The 18,265-nt window shown below is 43.6% G+C and overlaps 1 protein-coding gene across 3 annotated transcripts in view; it reads left to right on the plus strand.

The window, feature by feature from the left end:
• The window catches only part of pacrg (PARK2 co-regulated), a 130,435-nt gene that overhangs the window by 76,313 nt on the left and 35,857 nt on the right, over nucleotides 1-18,265 (plus strand). The window contains exon 6 of one of the 3 annotated variants that reach the window (XM_085767473.1): nucleotides 15,012-15,078. The exons of the other annotated variants lie outside the window; for them this stretch is intronic. Within the exon in view, the coding sequence (XP_085623599.1) occupies nucleotides 15,012-15,078 (67 nt within the window). The remainder of the gene's footprint in view (nucleotides 1-15,011; nucleotides 15,079-18,265) is intronic. 3 annotated transcript variants of the gene reach the window in all.

The following is an 18,265-nucleotide window of genomic DNA, read 5'->3' on the forward strand; positions in this document are numbered from 1 at the left end:
CCTCCGTAAATTAGCTGTCAAATCAATCCCCTAAACCGGTTTGAAGCGTGGGTTTCTCCCCGCCACGGCGCAGGCTCAGCAGTTGGCCAGAGAACTCCACCAGGTATAGTTTTATCTCTGCCTGGTACATACTGTGCCGGCCTGTCTACCTGCCCGCCCGCTAGTCTGTCCTCTGCTGGCGGCCATCGATTAAACCTGAGCCAACCTCTCACCTGGCAGACATCCCTGCTATTGACCTCTCCCAGAGAGACCAGTCCAGGTCGGAGACGGGTCCACGCAGCTGCCAGAGCACAGGACCCAAATCTGCTAAACAAGGAGAGTTCTTCCTGTTCAGTAATTTACAGGCATCCACTTGAATTTCTCTCTTTATAAAGTTTAGTTAGAGTTGAAGCTGAATGATATAGAGAGTTTATGTGTATTTAATTAGGAACATGTATAGAAGTTAACACAGAAACATTCAGAAACAGTCTTTCCTTTTGTTATGTCTTCATCTGGAGCTTTAGTGTTAGATGAGCTGTCAATTCATGTCCTGCACCACCCACTCCCTGCTAACAGAGAGATACGACTTCAAATGCAGAGAATACACGCTTCTCTTTCAGGGACCAGACTCCGTCTGAACCAGAACTCTGTGTTCTTTCTCTCTAATACGCAAATATTTTAGGGTTGTTGTTCTCTCACACTCTCTGCGGCTTTGTCTCTGTCTCTCTTCTGTTTCATGTTGCTTGTTGTTTGTATCACTATCAAAGCGTCCATTGAAGTCCATCTATTATCTAATATAACTTATATACACCTCCAGCTCCATCCCACGCTCAGGCGGTTGTCTCAACAGGAGCCAGCGTGCTGCCTTTTCGCAGAAAGACTCAATCACTTGCTTCAACGCAGCAGAAGAAACAGAGGACTGTCTAGCAACATTTCCCTTTGGCTCTCCCACACTGTAACTCACGGAGCTTGCATGGCATCCCTCTTATCTCCTGAGCCACAACAGGGCCACTGTCCAGTATGTGCCAAGTGTGTGCGCGCATATGTGTGAGTCTACCATTGTCTACATCTGTCATGAATAGATCTGTTGTATCCCATTTGCAGCTGTTGGATTCAGCGTGGATGAAGGCCCCAGCTTTCTGTCTCTGTCCGTCTTTTCACTGTTGTTTAGGTCTGCCAGCCCCGGGCACATAATGCTCCTCCAGACGTCTACTACAGGCTCACATATACACACACAGACACACACACACACACGCATACAATTGCACTCTGTCCCAGTTGAGGCTACACAACCTGACTCTGTCCCTGTCTCACCAGTTGTTCGAGCTGTGAATCAATAGGCTGACAGCCACTGCTGTAGGGTCAGGGCTACAGTTAGATATCACCAGCATCTCATCATGGGACAGATCCCCTAGGCTGTGTTCACACACTCCTGCTGTGTCGCTCCCGCTCTGAGACAGGGTTGTGACCTGTTAAATTGGTCTGTATACAGGCGTTATCTGAGCCATTTTTCCTGGGTCAGAGCTGGGACTTAACAGCCATCTCCAAAATGGACCCTTGGGTGTCCTTTCACTCAGACAGAGCACTGGACCTCTGACCAGGCGAACACACCCGAGCTCTGTCTCTCTGGGATCCAGGCCTCTGAAGAAGGAACGGCTCCATTGTTCGATGCGAAAAAATATGCCTGTTTAACTTCAGGCGAGCCGACTGCCACTCTTAGCACTGTCAGAGTAATGCGTCACTTTGAAGCGCACAATAATGAGCAATCACGTAGTATCATCGTCCTTGATGTACCCCTTTGTCTCCTGAATCAGCTCTCCCTGCTTTTGTTTGCTTTGTGCCTTTTGCCAATCAGCTGTGTGTGTGTTTATGTGTGTGTGTGTGTGTGTGTGTGTGTGTGTGTGTGTGTGTGTGTGTGTGTGTAAGACAATGTTGAGGATAGTGCAGGAATTTCCTCCAATGTGATTTGCACGGCTCTCTTGTTTGCTTGCTGTGATGAATCTTATCCCTAATGAAATGCAACAACGTTCCTTATGAGGGAGAGATGTGCTCCCTCATCCAGTAAATTCCTCTTCTGAGCTCTGAGGACGGAAGGAACTCATCTACTGTACCTCATCTGAGGAAGAGGGAAAGAGAGAAAGGGACTTTGGGGGATTTTGTAAGGCAGCAGAGTGAGCCACACAGAGAGAATAGTCTGGGGTCTTGAACAGGGATCAAGTGGGTGCAAAGGCTGACCTTACTCAGTGGGCGACGGTGACCGACCCACATTAAATACACATTCTTCTTTCACTGTGAGCCACAGTCCTTCAGTTATTACAATGTTACCGCACATGAAACTGATCCTACGCAACAAGGCCTTCATGATTTCATTTTAAATCATAAAACAACGACACTCACGATCAGTTCTCTGCTGATCAGAATGGATGTATCATTATGATCCTAGCCTGCTGTGTGTTTTTTCTTGAGACCAATCCTAGACTTTTTAGAAAATATATTGGTTGATATATATTTTCTTCAGTTTTAGTTATGTATTTCAAACGAGCATTTTGTGCTAATTATTTATTGTAGTTAAACAATAAGCTTTACTATCAAATATTTGGACTATGAACATCACACCTAAAATTAGAGTTAATTCGGGTTAATTAAGTAAACACACAGAACACAAAAAAAAACAACGACAAAAAAAAACTGATGATGATGATTACTCATTTACTGATAAAGGATTTGCCTCCACAGCATTTTCTCATTTAGCTTGACTACACAGGTGAAGCATAAACAGCCAAGGACTACATGAGGGCGTGTTTTATCATCCTCAGCCTCAGCGTGGCTCTATGTTGTGTCTGAAGGTAGTTGATGTTTGCCTGGAGGGCTCTCCTGGTGTATATCTGAACCTGCACTGTAGCATTGTTGTTGTTGTCCTGATCATTTTCTCCGCTTATCTGTAAGGTATAGGTCCTTAAACTCCTATTCATCACTGACAAACCCTCTTTCTCTCTCTCTCACACACACACACACGCACAAACACGTATTGGCCACAAGCTGCGGTGATCTGGTTCATTTGGCCTCTTTTATCTTCCTGCTAGGAATGTGGCCAGCTATGATAAGGTCTCACCCACATGCATTGCAGAGCCCACGCGCACACACACACACACACACACACACACACACACACACAGAAGGGGGTTGTGATAGTAGCTTTCGCTCTTCTGTGCCTCGGCGACCGGTGAGGTTTTTGTGTTGGTGACAGATGCGGTGCTGTGTGGCTGCACGGCCACTCTCCGTCCTCCCCCCGTGGGCTTCGGTTTATCTGTGTATCACATGACACACACATGCATGTACGCCTTTCCCACACTCACCGCTCATGCTCCACGTCTTTATGAGGAGCCTGGATCGGTTACAGCAGCACATGGTGATGGCTGGAATGAAAATAAACAGGAAGGGCTGGCTGACCTCGTGACCTCTCATGAACGGAGGGACAGAGACGGTCAGACCTGAGGAGAACAAGGACATGTCATCAGCTGTGTGTGGAGCTCAGGTACACGTAACTGTCATACTATGAAATGGCCATCATGAACACACGCACACTCTCTCTCACACTCACACACGGGCAAATCAAATCCAAAGCATTTTTTCTGACTCATTTTAATCTGACAGAAGGCCAAGCGTATGCCAGCGTTCTCAGCCACCTGTGCTCTTGTCCACAATACAACATAATGCTCCCGTTTACTGCCAGAACGCAGCACTGTTGCGTATATGGTGTTGAAGTTAATTCACGGGGATTCCCATTCACAAACATTTGCTTTATTTAATGACCTTTTCCAGCTGCCGTTGTGAAAAATTAATTCGCTGCCATGCTTTCATTGTGTGCACAGTGACACAAAGGAGAGGAAGATGCCCACTCCCCCCATATCCACACACCAACCCACCCACCCACTCACCCCACACACAGACACAGACACATAAACCTGTGGCCCCCGTGTAATCCATCATCCTCCACAGACACACACAGCTCCTTGTCCCTGCGGACGACAGAACACACACACCCCGTCCTCAGCCTCGCTGTCTCCTCTTCCATGTAGCCCCCTCTCCAACAGGAGATATCTATCTATCAAGCAATCACAGACCCCGCCGCCATTAAAACACAGAAAGAGAGAGAGAAAAGACAGATGGCAGAAAAGATAGCATGAGTGAGTGAGAGATGAAATCCAGGTAATACCGAGCTCGTCTGTTCTTACCTGCTCTACCGTTAGCATGCTTCACAGCACATAATGACTTTTTCCTTCTCTCCTGAAGCTTAAGAAAAGACAGTTGAGGAAAATAGTGGAAATATATTTTATATTAATGCAACTGCCCTTCCCCTTCCCCACCTCCCACCTCCCCCTATCTCTCCTTCACTCCTGTACTCCTTCCGCCTGCGGATATGCCCACCTGGCTCTGTTAATTTCTATTGTCAGCAGGTCTGAGGCGGAGCAGCCAATCAGGTGCGAGCGTCAGCCCTTGGGCCTGCAGTCGCTCTGCGGCTCCAATTTAAAGGTCAGCTGATAAGCAGCGAGATTCATGCATAATCTGGGGCTGCTCTGCAGGCAGACAGGCAGCCTGCTCAATGGAAACACACATACACCCACTCAACAGATATACCAATCATCCTCTTGGTCTATGCGTGACCCCCTCAAACTTTTTTTTACTCTGCACACTGTGATGGACACGTTTCACTCGTCTTTTCCCAGTTGGAATATATTTCCCTTTCTATTGTTCCATCAGGTTAGATAGCATACTTGTACTAATTGCTTGAGAGAAGTGCTTCAGTAGGAACTTGGCTTTGCGTTTGTTGATTTGTTCATTAATTTGAACATAGTGCCTTCTGCAATGTGAAGCACTTAGGGGAATTATTGGAGCCACTTTTTAAATGGCACAGAGCCCGCCCCTAAAGCTGGCAATATGCTTCAAATGAAATAGAATCTGGCGTCTTCGTACGGGCACTTTACAACTTTAACAAAGCACCTCCTCGGTTGCTGCAGTGTGCGGAGGCTGGCCAGCAGAACTTTGTTAGGCCTTGCTCATCTCCCTGCAAGTCACTGTTACTTCCCAGAAGTACTGTATGATTCGATTGCTTTATTTCTGATTATATCAATTCCCAGTGACGTTATTGTCATTATGTGTCCTTTGATCTGGCACAGCAAACTACCAGACCCTAATTCACATTAAGTACTGTGGAGTAAGCTTTCAGTGCTCTGCTTGACAACCATTCTTGCAATTCATTTGAGTTGAATTTCTAAAAAAAAGAAGAAGAGAGAAACCTATATGGCGATGGAAGGGATTACCATAAAAGTGAGGTGAGATGCACTGTCATACCAGACAACTACCATATGTCTGAAAGGACAGTTTGGTGATTGCTGTCATGATAATTCATGTCTGAGAGATCAGACAGCTCCAGGTGGTCAGTAACAATTAATCTTAGCCCTCCGAAGTGAAAGTGAGGTGGGTAATGCCTCGAACCAAATTTAAGTGTCTTGTATTGCTAAAAAAAATCCACTTTCACATACCCACACACCCACTCTAGTCACAAGTGCCTAAAAAGAGATAGTTCACCTGTCTTTGTTGGGCTCTCTCAATCCCAAAGCCTAAATCTGCAGATGGACCAGACGTAAGGAGATGAAGAAAGCGTCTAAGTGAATTTTGAGCTTTTAGATGGATAGGATTGGGTTTAGCACATAGACATGTGGCCGTCTATCTGTCTGTAGATGACTGGAGGTATTCTTAGTGTGGAACCAGAGGTCCTCAATCTCAGCGGGGTTCCTCCTTTCATTCCCTCTAATCCAAGTAGCACTCAATTACCTAATTGGATGAGTTATGAGGGTCCTTTTCCTCTCTCCATTCCCTCCCATCTCAATGAGATTAACACACTGTAATTAATGAATTTGGGGCACTTTGAAACGATTTGCAGGATTGTCCAGGCTCCGGGGGCCTGACACATGTAACACAATTATCGAGTTGTCGAAATTAGACAATAGGGCGAGATGAATAGTGCGAAAATTATCAGTGTTGTGCGAGAGACAGGTGATTGTTCCAATCTGAACGTGGATCAGGTAGATTATGCTGTTTTCTTTATTCCTCTCTGAGTGTGTGTATGTGTATGTGTGTGGTGGAGGGGCATGGGCAGCCAGCCATTTGGTAGCTAAAGAGCAACTGTTTTTGATGTAATTCTATGTGTGTGTTTGCGTTTTGCATTTGTGTGTGTGTCATGATTTCCCAGTATTGAGCAGGGAGCGCTCCTGCAGCCGCTCACCACATCATTGTGTTTGACATCTCCGTGGGCAGCCAGCGACAGAATGCTGGTGTGTGTGTAGACATTTGTCCAGCCTGCTTTGGATCAGCATTCGCACCGTGCGCCAGGTTGCCTGTCAGCTTTCATAAACAGCCACACCTTCACAAACAGGCCTGCCGCTTGGAAGTGGAAAAAAAAAGAGAAAAAAGACACAGTTTCACAAAATAAATAACAAATAGCATTTCTACAGTCTCACCAACTTATTGTCCCAGGCAAGGACACACATAATAAACAAGTGGAACAAAATAGATTTTTATAAACACTGTCAGGATACAGTCCCATTTCCCCTCTGCTTGCAGAAATGCAAGTGCACAGAGGATAACAGAAAAGTAAGGTAACTGACATTAGCAGTTTTTAAAAAACATATTATATAATCTGAGTTTTGGGAGGACAGTTCGGTCTCTGACATTATTCACCTGCATCTTCACATACTATGAAAATGTCTTAAGCTAAAGTGGATATGAAGCTCTCCAGATGTGATTTTTTTCACTGTAGGGAAACACTCGGCCCTCAGCCAGGCGTTGTCAGTCATAATACCCCCACACCTGTCATTTTTTGGGGTCTGTCTCCTGCCTGTCTGTGTCTTTAGATACCCACCCCCCCATTACTGCCTCTTCTCAGCACGTTTCCCCCGACAGAGGAAACCTTATCTCCTCTATTCTCACACAGGCATGTCAGCATGCGCCAGTCACAGTCCTCACTATCTCTAATGGATGTAATTGAAGCCTATTCTAACATTCTAATGCACACTTTTTCTCAAGACCCTCTACACCCCCCACCCCCACCCCCTGAACAGTTCCCCTCCAACTCACACAAATCCCCTCAAGGTTGTCCCAGCCAAGTCCTGTCCCACATCCAGACAACAGTTTTTAGCTGGCTCCTATCTCTAATGTTTCCATCTGGCTCCGTGGCTCATATTCCCCTAGCCATCACAAAATATGAGTATACAGGACTGTATAACCAGAGTGTGGCACATAATGCGATATCCATTATTTGATGAGGAAGACTCGCACAGAATGATTATCGTCATTAAAATAAAATAAATTAGCCTTTGCTGTTTCGGTTATAATTTCCCTATAATTCATTAAGTCTAAAGAAAAATGATTACACTTTCAAATTAAAAGAACATTTTTCCATTAATGACTCACAACAGTGTCAGTGGACATGCAAAAAAACAAAAAACAACTTTATTTGTTGTGTTCGTAAGCAGTAATTTATTCATCCCTTTCATATTTATTCATCCCTATCGTGTTTCACATGTATTAACAAATGTGGGACCTCTGTTAGATGTAAAGGCTAATCATCATACATTTAATACCCAGATCAGCAACATGGATCAGTGGTTAGCGTTTCATAAGCAGAACTGCAGAGCAAAATCATTAAGGCAGAAACGGCCACGTTGACCCTACAGAATTGCTAAAATGCACATGTGGGCATATTCAGCCACAGGAGTATTAAAGTGAATTCCTTTTGTCGCTGCTATTCTTATCTTATACTTTTGAAACTTAATTAACTGGTGAAATAATACCATTTGGCTTGTTTCACTTAGCTCTTTATTCATTCGGATGTTCTGAAATAGGACAGTACCTGAGGACCGTGACGTCCAAGACGACCGTCTTGTCTAAGAATTAGAGGGCCCTTCAGTGTCTTTGTGTGTGTGTATGTCTGTGTGTGTTTTTAGTTTGTGTATGTACGTAGCAAATGAAAGCCAATCCTCCGAGCCAGATGTCATTGTATTATGTCTGACCACCCATTTGTAACAGAAGGACCAGTTTTACTAGACAGTTGGTCTGTAGAGGCCTTCAGATAAACAGAACAGAATAGATAGATCAGAATAGATTAGAATAACCCAGAGATTTTTATTTTGATATTTGAAGATCAGATTCTTTGAGATTCTCTTTCAGATCTGATACCTTTCTCTCTGGGAGTCTTTGTCATAATAGCTATTCAGTGCATAAACCAGGCTGTCAGCACATTGGGCGTTTTCGCACTGGGGCCATGATACTTAAATCTCTATTTCTCACTTACCCCCTGCTACTCAAGTTATCTCTTGTGGCCACTTAATAGCAGCTTTGAGCGCTTTACTCCATAAAAAGCTACGTTTGACCAAACTGCATTTTCTGAGAAACTGTGGTTGTGCCCTGAAGACAAAACTTTCAAGCCTCAGATATATGGACATATTTTCCAAACAAAAGAACCCAACAAGTGCCAAGTCACCTCTAAGCTGCGCAATGTGATGTTGAAACACTGCACGACAAACATGACAAATCTCTAAAATGTATGACAGGACACAACCTGATTCTGCTAAATTCAGCTCCAAAACCACTAAAATCAAAACAAATGCAGATTATGAATGTGTTTGCATGCAAGCTGCCAGCTAACAGTGTGCTCAGAAATTAATGGAGCCACTTGCAATTTTTATCTGCAGAAAATGTGCTTCAAGCACTTACGCTTTTCACTGCTGCAACATTGCGAATGGTTAAAATTCATTTAATAAAGAAAAGATTAATATTTAAATAGGCTTCTGGCAATGCACAGTATTAAAATTTAGAATGCACATTGCACATTGTTTGCATAATTAATTCATTGCAGCTTCATCTGTAAATAATATTGTTACCACACCGTTTGCCCAGGCGCGCGTGTGTGTGTATGAGTGTGTGCGTGCGCGTGCGTGTGTGTATGTGCATAGCAGGGCACACAGTCACTGCTGCGCAAACACTGAGAAAATTCCCACAGTACTGTCTTATTTACTCTTAGGATCTGTTCTGTCACACAGGCATGTATGCTGTGGTACACACACACGCACAGAGACACACACACACACACACACACACACACACATTGTCCATGCCCTTCAAAGTCAATTTGGGGGATATAAACATCAATATGTCTGCTTCTCACCACCATGTGGAATGTAGAGTATGCCTGCTATGATCTACTTGAGATCCTAATCTATAAGTTACTTTGTGGCATCTCTCATGAGGCGCTCGTGTTGCCGGTGACCCCGAAACTTAAGTGCATGACATGCTACGGTACACGAGGAATGCTACTCTGCAACTGAACCGTGATGGATGCCAGATTATATTGTGACACTGCTTTTGAAAACATGCAATGTGGACTGGAGTTCACTCCTCTTACACAATCGGTGCTGATTATTCAACATGAGACAGTGTGTGTGTTTGTAATAGAAACTGTGTCCATATCGCACATCACTGCTGAGGTAACAAATATTCAAGATAACGTAAACACAACTTGGTAGGGTCAAGTATGTAAAATGCCTTCTGCGGTCGTTTCTGCACATCCGCTGCTTCCAATTCACAAAAATCCTCTCTACCATCCAAGCTGTACTCAGCGCTCACATCCAGTCCTCTAACTTATTTTCTGTCTCTGCCGTCAGCCCTTTCTTTCCTCTCATACTTCACCATTACAACGCACGGCTTTCACTTTTTGTTCGCTGTAGCCCGTGCGCTAAAAGCCTTGGCCCTTTTTGTTCTCGAGTGCGGGCCACCCATAATGCTGCTCTAGTGTTGAGCTCAGAGTGATGAATAATTCACCCGGCAGTATGTGGCAACTCTTGTAACATCCTGACCTCCCGCAGCCCCCTGCACGCCTGGGACACTTAACACACTCCTGAAGGAGATGCACCCATGAGTCTCCTCCTCCTCCTAGTCTCCTCTCCTCTCCACCACCTCCCCCCATCAAATATTTAGACTTTGTGGATGGAGAGGTGAACATCGGCAGCTCCCACATGGCTTTCACTCAATGTCTCACCTCATCTCCTTCCCGCATACGCTGCTTGTCCTGCTATTCTTCTCAACTCTCTCTTTACGCACAGAGGCAACAGGGAGATGGAACAAGGGGATGAGCGCTTGAAACATTTAGGTTTCTGCCCCCCCCCTCCTCTCCTTTCACTACCCCTGAGTGGCCTTGTCAAACATCCTGAAATCTCTGCTCTGTGCTGGGGAGAGAGCTGTAATGACAGCCTGCCAGTGTCTAGTCTAAAATCAGGCTCATCTTTTCCCTTTATTGGTTGTAATAGCACCAATACTACTCAGTGGCCCTGCAGACGTCCTCAGGATGCAGAGCGACACAGCCGATTCTCTCTGAAGGAAACACAAAGGCTGAAATATTAGACACTCTCTCTTTGAGTGTTTTCTGTGAGTCAGAGTTCTGTTTGCGGTCGATATGCCTGTCAGTCAAGATGATGGGTAGGATGACGGCTGAGTCTGGATACGTGTGGATGTGTTCTGGTGGGATGGCCATGCGTGTTCACATCACCAAAGCCCAGAAGACCATTGATTTACGTGATCAGCTTCTTCTTATAAAAGACAGGGGTCATTTAGTTACACACAGTGTTGTTTTTTCTTTACTCATCTCACTTTTTTTTAAGTGGGTGTGGTTTTATTTAAAAGGTGATTTCAGCTTCATGGCGACAACACAAGTGTAGGACGTCACTGTGCCAGGTGCAGAGACGGTCAGGGGCATGAACCAGCTTCTACAAACACAACATGTTGTTTCAATCCTTTGACTTTTCTACAGATTAAACAAAAGTTGTTAATTAGTTGTGAGCTTTCAAGGTGCCAGTGGGCAGATTCTTTTACCTTTGGACAGAGCCAGCTTAGTCTATTTAGTTCCCTTTTCCATTTTTTTGAGCTCAGCTGAGAAATTGAAACCCTGGCTGTAGCCTCATATTTACTGTTGAGACACGAGGATGGTATCATTCTTCATATCTAATTCATATGCAATAAGGGTATTCCCCAAAATGTCAAACTATCCCTTTAATAAATAATGCATGGGGGTGTTGTTTTTCCTAACTGTAATGTTGGGTTTTGCTTATTTAGTCATTTTTCTATGATATTTTGACAAATATTTTCTGTTTTGGAGGCTTTTGCACATTCAATACGTGTGTGTCTGCAGTGCTGTGTGCAGGTACACGAGCTGAGAATTTCAGCTTTGTGTTCAGAGCGTGTGTGTGTGTGTGTGTTGGACCCTGCGGGGTCACAGTGTCTCCCGTGTGTTTGTCATCACAGCTTTTGTTCCCCACAGCCCTACTATTCTGGGCAGAGAAAGGTCATCTCCCCCTCAGATAACTAGCACCTTAAGGATCATAACCACACACAGTCTCTGGTTTCTGCGTCGTGAGGCTCAAGCTTCTCTGTTGTTCATTTTTAGCATTCTGTTTGCCTACGTACCAGTGTTTAGAGTAGCAGTGGAGGGTTTATATCAGATCTTCTCCATCTATTTATGACCAGCTACAGTACAGAGCATGGTAGACTACAGTTTGGGAATGGTCCTTATATAAATACAGTATTTATATTATCACATACGGAGAGTTGTACTGTACCTTTTTGCTTATTTCATATTGGACTGAAAATGTGTTCTCCTTTGCATGTGTGTTGGTTGGTTCTGTTTACTCAATCCACACTGAAACAGATGCTGTAGTGTAATTGAAGTTGGATTTAAAACTCCAGCGCTTGTTGAGTACTAAGGTATGTGACAGTTCAAGCGGGGTCACATGCACCCTTCTCTATTTACGTCTGTCGGGTGGTTAATGGAAAACCGACCCGCGCAACTTAACATCCCCGCCCCTCACCCCGCGCTTATGACGAAATGACCCTGTGTTCCTGCGCGAAGGCCTCCCCCTCACTGGAAAATACAGAAAAGATTTCGTCACCTAAGCAAGTAATGTGCGGAGAGATGGAGCTAACAGCTGCTCTGGAGCAATTGAGAAACAGCTCCAAGGATTCACACCTTTGGCTGGAGGAGTGAGTCAGTAAAGAAACCACGTGCTGTACTGTACAGTATGCTGCTGAAGGTTATGCGAGACTGTGCAAGTTGGAGTTCAACTCTCTTGACTCTAAAAAAGATGCTTTTAGCTGCAGAGTGGTAGTTTAGCTGTTGATAAATGCAAGGTGCACCACATTGATTTGAGCATTTAAGAGTGCGTGTGTCACCTTTACTTGAGAGTCTCCTGATATTTTCAAACCAGCACCAATCAAGAAGCTGATATCTATGTATTGATTAAGACTTATAAAGCCCTCACCGACAAGACAGGGTGTGAATGGCTGTAGGGGTATAAATATGTAATGTTGCAACACCTATGGATAATTTGTATTGAGCTGTCTGCTAAAGCAGTGGATACCGTGATCTCTCAATGTTTGTGAGTTTGTGTTTTTTGCCCGTGTGTGTAAATAGGGCTTTGGTTTCCCGTATGGCTGTGTGTGTTTGTGTGTTTATACTACCCAGAGCAGCAGTCACCGCAGGGTGGGCTTTTATTAAAGAGTTGTAATGAGTGAGAGCCATCATGAGCCAGCTCGCCTATTGATTACCTATAAAGAGCACTCAGTGGAGACGCGCTGTGATCCATAGATAATGCTGCACACAGGCAGGATCAACTTAGCCCCAGATCCAAACGTCTGAATCGCTGCCCACATCTCAAATTTTGTTGAGTATTTCAAATAGATCAAGTGTCACTCTGGTGACTGGCTGTTCTCCTGGTTGGAGAATCAACTGAGCCAATCAGAGTCTTCGTAAAATGGATTCAATGGTTAAATTGTGTTTTTTACTAAGCTTTACTGAGCTGTTTAAAATCAAAACAGTTTAAACTCAACACTCAAGAGTTAACTCTAGCCTGGGAATTATGGTTATATCTTATCAATTAGCATAAACATACTGTACAGGAGAGGTTGTCATTCTCCGTGTCTGTACACTGGTTAATGGAGCCTCAGTGCGGACTCAAAGTGATGTCAAGGCAGCCAGACATGTCTTTAAGTCGTGTCTGTTCAGGGCAAAATCAAATCCTCCCACAGCGAGCAGCTAACAAGTAGGCAATCAGACAGAATAATAGAGTGGTAAGGAAATGGCGTTTCAATCTGAACATCAGGCAGGGTTCAGCTGCCGCACAAATACCACCTCAGCAATGCAGTGCCAAAGGTGCCTGCGTACTTCTGCATGGCAACAATAACGTGACACACAGAAACATCTTGACACACGGACCCGAACACACACAGAGACACTAACACAAGAAAAACAAAACAAAAAGAACACACAGACTCCATCTCTCTCGCTAATGAAAGGGTAACCTGATGCTGAATGCTGCTGTACTAACGTATTGCGGGGGCCTGCTTCAAACAAACAGCTGATTAGTTTTTCACTGTGTGACATTGAACTGTTCTGTTCATGAGATTGCTTTAAGCTCTGCCTTTCAACATCATTTAGTGCCTCTGTGTTTGTGGAAAAGTAACCAAGCAAAGACCAAGAACAACATCAATCTAGGATGATAAAAAAGAAACGCCCACTTGAATTTTTCTCACAATAAAAGGACCATGGAAAAGTGAACAGCATTTTTACACAATATAGAACTTTCATTCCATATCATACGGTCTGAATAAAGAGACCCTTTCAGTCATAAATTCTTACCTCAGAATAAAGTGTTTATAGAAGCAAAATACCTCTTTTGTTAATGAAAGTCACTTGACTGTTCAATATGATTGCCGTGTGGGAGGAGACATCTTTGTGTGGTCTGTTTCCTTGGTCTTTCTGCCCTGTTTGATTTAATTGCAGAATAATAAGTAGGTATAACAGCCCTTGGTATGTATTGTAAATATGTGGTGATGTATTAGAACAGTGGTGGAATGTAACCCAGTAACTTTGGTCAAGTATTGTATTATAGTACAGTTTTGATGCCCACTTGTTATTATACAGATACAGTTTTGGTTTATAAAATGTGATGCTTTGCTTTACAAAGTACATTTTAATTATGATACTTCACTATTTTCTAGTTGCACTGATAAACTCGTACATAAGTAGGAGTACTGTATGTCAGCAGCAAGTGACACTTTCAATACATAACCTGTGCCTGGAAGGGAGTAGTTTTACACTTTATTAGTACACAACATTTTTCCAGAACTCCCGCAGTGCAGTTCTTTGCCTTTGATAGATGTGTGAATTATGATTATGTGAAAACTACACCTCTCAGTGAGGGTGCACAGTGCTAATGTTCGTGAGGTCTGGTTTCAAATGTACCACTCACTATACAGCAAACTACTGAGTATTTATTGTGTAGAAAACAGGGAATGAGAAGCAAGTGAAATCGTATTTAGCCTTCATGTAAACTGGTAAGGTTCGGTTTAGGCATTTTCTTGAAATAACGACACTGTCAGGTGAAATCATAACACAGTCTGTCTTGTTGTGGATATCATCTAACCATGGGCCTTTGCTGATCTGCCACTAGACTCTATTAGCTATTGGCTGTTGCTCTCCAGACTAATGTAGCAAAACCTGAGCCAACAAAATGTATGTCGAGTCGTGGGCTGGCGTGTGCGTGGCTTCACCTTTGGTGTCAAGGCTTGTTTGGTTAGACCTTACAAGGGTTTTGCCCTAATGAACCTGACCTTCCAGTACAATTGAAGCTAATGGTCTATAAAACCAATGGAGGTGAAATACGCGCTCTAATCAAAATATGCCCACATGAGTGTGTGTGCTGTTTTATTGGTTGTCAAATAATATATATCATTTAAACCATGGTGGAAAACATGACATGAGTTTTGGAGAACAGGTAATTGTGGCTCCCTGATAGTGTGGTTAAAATGAATTTTGCCCCACTACATGACCTCTTACAAAGTGAAATCTGTAGCAGATTCTGAAACAGATTGTTTGCTAAGGTCATGTTGATTTACAATGGCATTGAATCTACTATGCTTGCCAGTAGATCATGCGGGGGATGAGGGAGCACTGCAGCAGCCCTGGGAATGGACAGAAAACATACACTATGTGTAAGTACAAGCAGATACACAGATCCCCCCTGAGGCTGGAGAGCCGCTACTGAGATTGAGAAGTCACCCCATCACTAGTGATCCATGCAGGTTGACACACAAGCCAACATCCCCCTAGACAAAATGCAGGAATGCACAGCATCGTTACAACACACACACATACACACACACACACGCCTCAGACAGTTCATTTCAATGCAAATAAGTGTTCACCCCTCTTCTGGGAGGAGAGCTCCGAACACTGCATTTTCTCTCCTCTGTCATATATGGAGACTTGGCTATAACCAAGGCAGCTATGAGCACATACAGTGCATAGCTTGTTTGAACTGATTTATTGAGTTTTATGTTAAGCAGCAGCCTTTTCTCTTTACCCTAGCTTGTTGCACTTGCACTTGCAGTCATGGTCATGCTGAAAGATGTGTATGTGCATTGTCCTCACTGTACTGTGTGGGTTAATTGTTTAGCGTCATGCAGTTGCTGTATTTTTATGCTGATATATGGTCCACTCTATACTGTATGTCTGCTGCATTACAGATGAGGCTAGGTTCTTAAGCCCTCCCAGCGGGCCTTTGTCCTCAAAAGAATGGAGGCTCCTCACTTCATCGGATAGATTACAGCCAATTAAATGTGCCCGTTATCACCCATTAATTACCGCCACCACTTCTCCTAGAAATAGGCCTGACCAAGAAACGGCTGTGGACGTAAAATTGACCCAAATACATCAAGATGAGTTTCCATTTTTTACCTCTTTAATCAGCTCTCATCAACAGAGGCCTATCATTGAACCAAGTCATCTTTCACATTCGTTCCCAGGGAGATGTGTACCGATGGGTTAGCATGCACGCGGCACAATACGTTTGCGCGTGTATCAGCAGACGTATGTAATGTATACATGCATGTATGCGTTCACGTGCACACGTTGCATGTGCCCTGCAGCACGTGCATGCAGAGCGTGCATGTGCTGGGTTACTTGAGGTCAGAGCTGATGGAGCGGGCTTCCTGAGAGACAGGCAGCGGCCCTGAAGGATTGACACTCGGTGACACCTCTCTCCGTCAGCCTGATTAGTCACTGCTTTGATGTAGCAGCCTATATTAAGGCTCTTATGTGGAAGATAGCCTGACACTTGCCAGCTGAATAGGACTGATTGAGACGAATACAGAATCTCAAGACGTATGAGCAACATAATACCAAAACACCTTCTCCCATTGGCGGGTCAGATTGCGACACTTCTACCGACTACTTTGCCTCTCACATGTGGTGCAGATGTGTTTGGCTATTTGTAGCACCTGTCTGCTCTCAGTCTTTTTGAAAACGCCGTGTGTTGGCCACTTGTAGAACGAGTGGAATCTCAGGGAATGTGAGCAAGATCACATTTCCTCCCTGTCTACTTACTTTTTTCCTCCATTTCTATCTCTTATATTCTCTCTTGTACTTTCTCCGTCTTTACAAGCTCAGGAGAGCCGACAGCTGCCCCCTAACCCAGAAATCGGGCATTAGAGGAAGAGTCTGACAATTAGTCAGCTATTGTCTCGCTGGGACGGGATCAGAGTAACAAGACAAAGAGTAAAAAATAGAGAGAGAGTTTCGAGATGTATTCCCACCCTGGGAACATTTGAAGAACATATTTAGGTTTTCACATTTTTCAGTCACAGGTTTGTTTGCCTGAACTTTCAAACCCCTCAGAAAGTGGCACAGTAACATTCATTTGCTCTGTCACACACAATATATGGCACCATTATGTTAAAGGGTGTGTATTGGTACCTACACTCCTCTCTCATGACAGACTGCAAACCATGCTACATCTATTTTTTTGGAGAGTTATGTGTTCCAACAGAGAAATGTAATACAAAATTGTGTAATGCAACACAGGTAATATAATAACTTCTTCATTTCTGCACTGTTGAGACGATTGGCATGTCAAAGTTCAGTTGAATTGCAAGCAGAAGCACAACATGAATCAACTTCACCCCCACAGTAATTTCTACAAATCAAATAAAACATACCATTTTTGGTCCAATACATCTTGTTGTTATTAATACAGGAATGACTCAGCTTTCTAGATTTTACTGTTGAAAGAGAAAACTATGCAACTACTTTTTGTTTAATTTTAGGAATTTTACCATTTGATGTGTTTTTTAGCATTTAGTAGGGCCTTGATACCTTGATCAAGATACTGTACCTTGCCCTTCTTTGGCAACCATAATGGCATCACACTGCATCATCTGGACTGGCTGGTAGTTACATCACAGTAACTACTCGGCATATTCAATGCATTATATTCAATATTAGGCCGGCACGATATGAGCAAAATATGTGATGACACTGTTCAATATTGCGACGGCGATATGACTTGCGATTAACAAGAAAATATTTAAATGTGCACATGGATAATAATACACAGAAAGTTAATTTAACCCTCTCCTGCCTCCTCTCTTTACTCATCGCATTTTAGGCAACCTTTTGCAATGTAGCCTATTTATCGTGTGTGTTCATATCGTGATGACGATGAAAATACAATTAGATAATATTATGTTCAATCTAGTTGAAGTTCTACTTGAACTAGTTTGGATTTAGGCTGTCCAGACTCATGAAGCACAGTTATAGCACCAAACTCACACTGAGCTACAGACAGCTACATCATCTAGTCTGACATGTAATGTGGAATTGATATTCTTTGGTCCCAGAGGATAATTCATGAATTTGACTGAACAAATATCAAAAGTTCACATATATCACAATGTAATAGCTAAGAAGGTGTCTTGTTTCACTCATGCTATCAGGTCCTTTAGTCCAGCACCGCCCCCGGCATGAACTTGGAACTCAGAGGAAATGTGATGAGGTGTAAAAAGAGGGAAAAGTTTCAACCTGCTGCCATACATGTTTAAGGACATTGGTGAAGAAAGTAACTTTGTACGAGTGCGTGGATGTGTGTGTGTGGTGTGTGGTGTGTGTGTGTGTACACGTACGTGTCTGAGCAATCAAACTTCCTTGCAGTTCTGTTAGTTCCATGGTTGTAGGAAACATTTTACATGATCAAAGCATTTAACACTCCCGAGGCCTGGGCACCAGCAAGCTTCCTCCCTACCCCTTTCTTCACACATGCACACACTTGCGTACACTGTTACACACACGCATACACACACACCCACATACACAGCCATAAAACCACACACACTAGTTCATCCA

This window comes from Trachurus japonicus, chromosome 22, assembly GCF_045865225.1.
Source record: "Trachurus japonicus isolate A0001 chromosome 22, Traja_1.0".
Classification (NCBI taxonomy): Eukaryota; Metazoa; Chordata; class Actinopteri; order Carangiformes; family Carangidae; genus Trachurus; species Trachurus japonicus.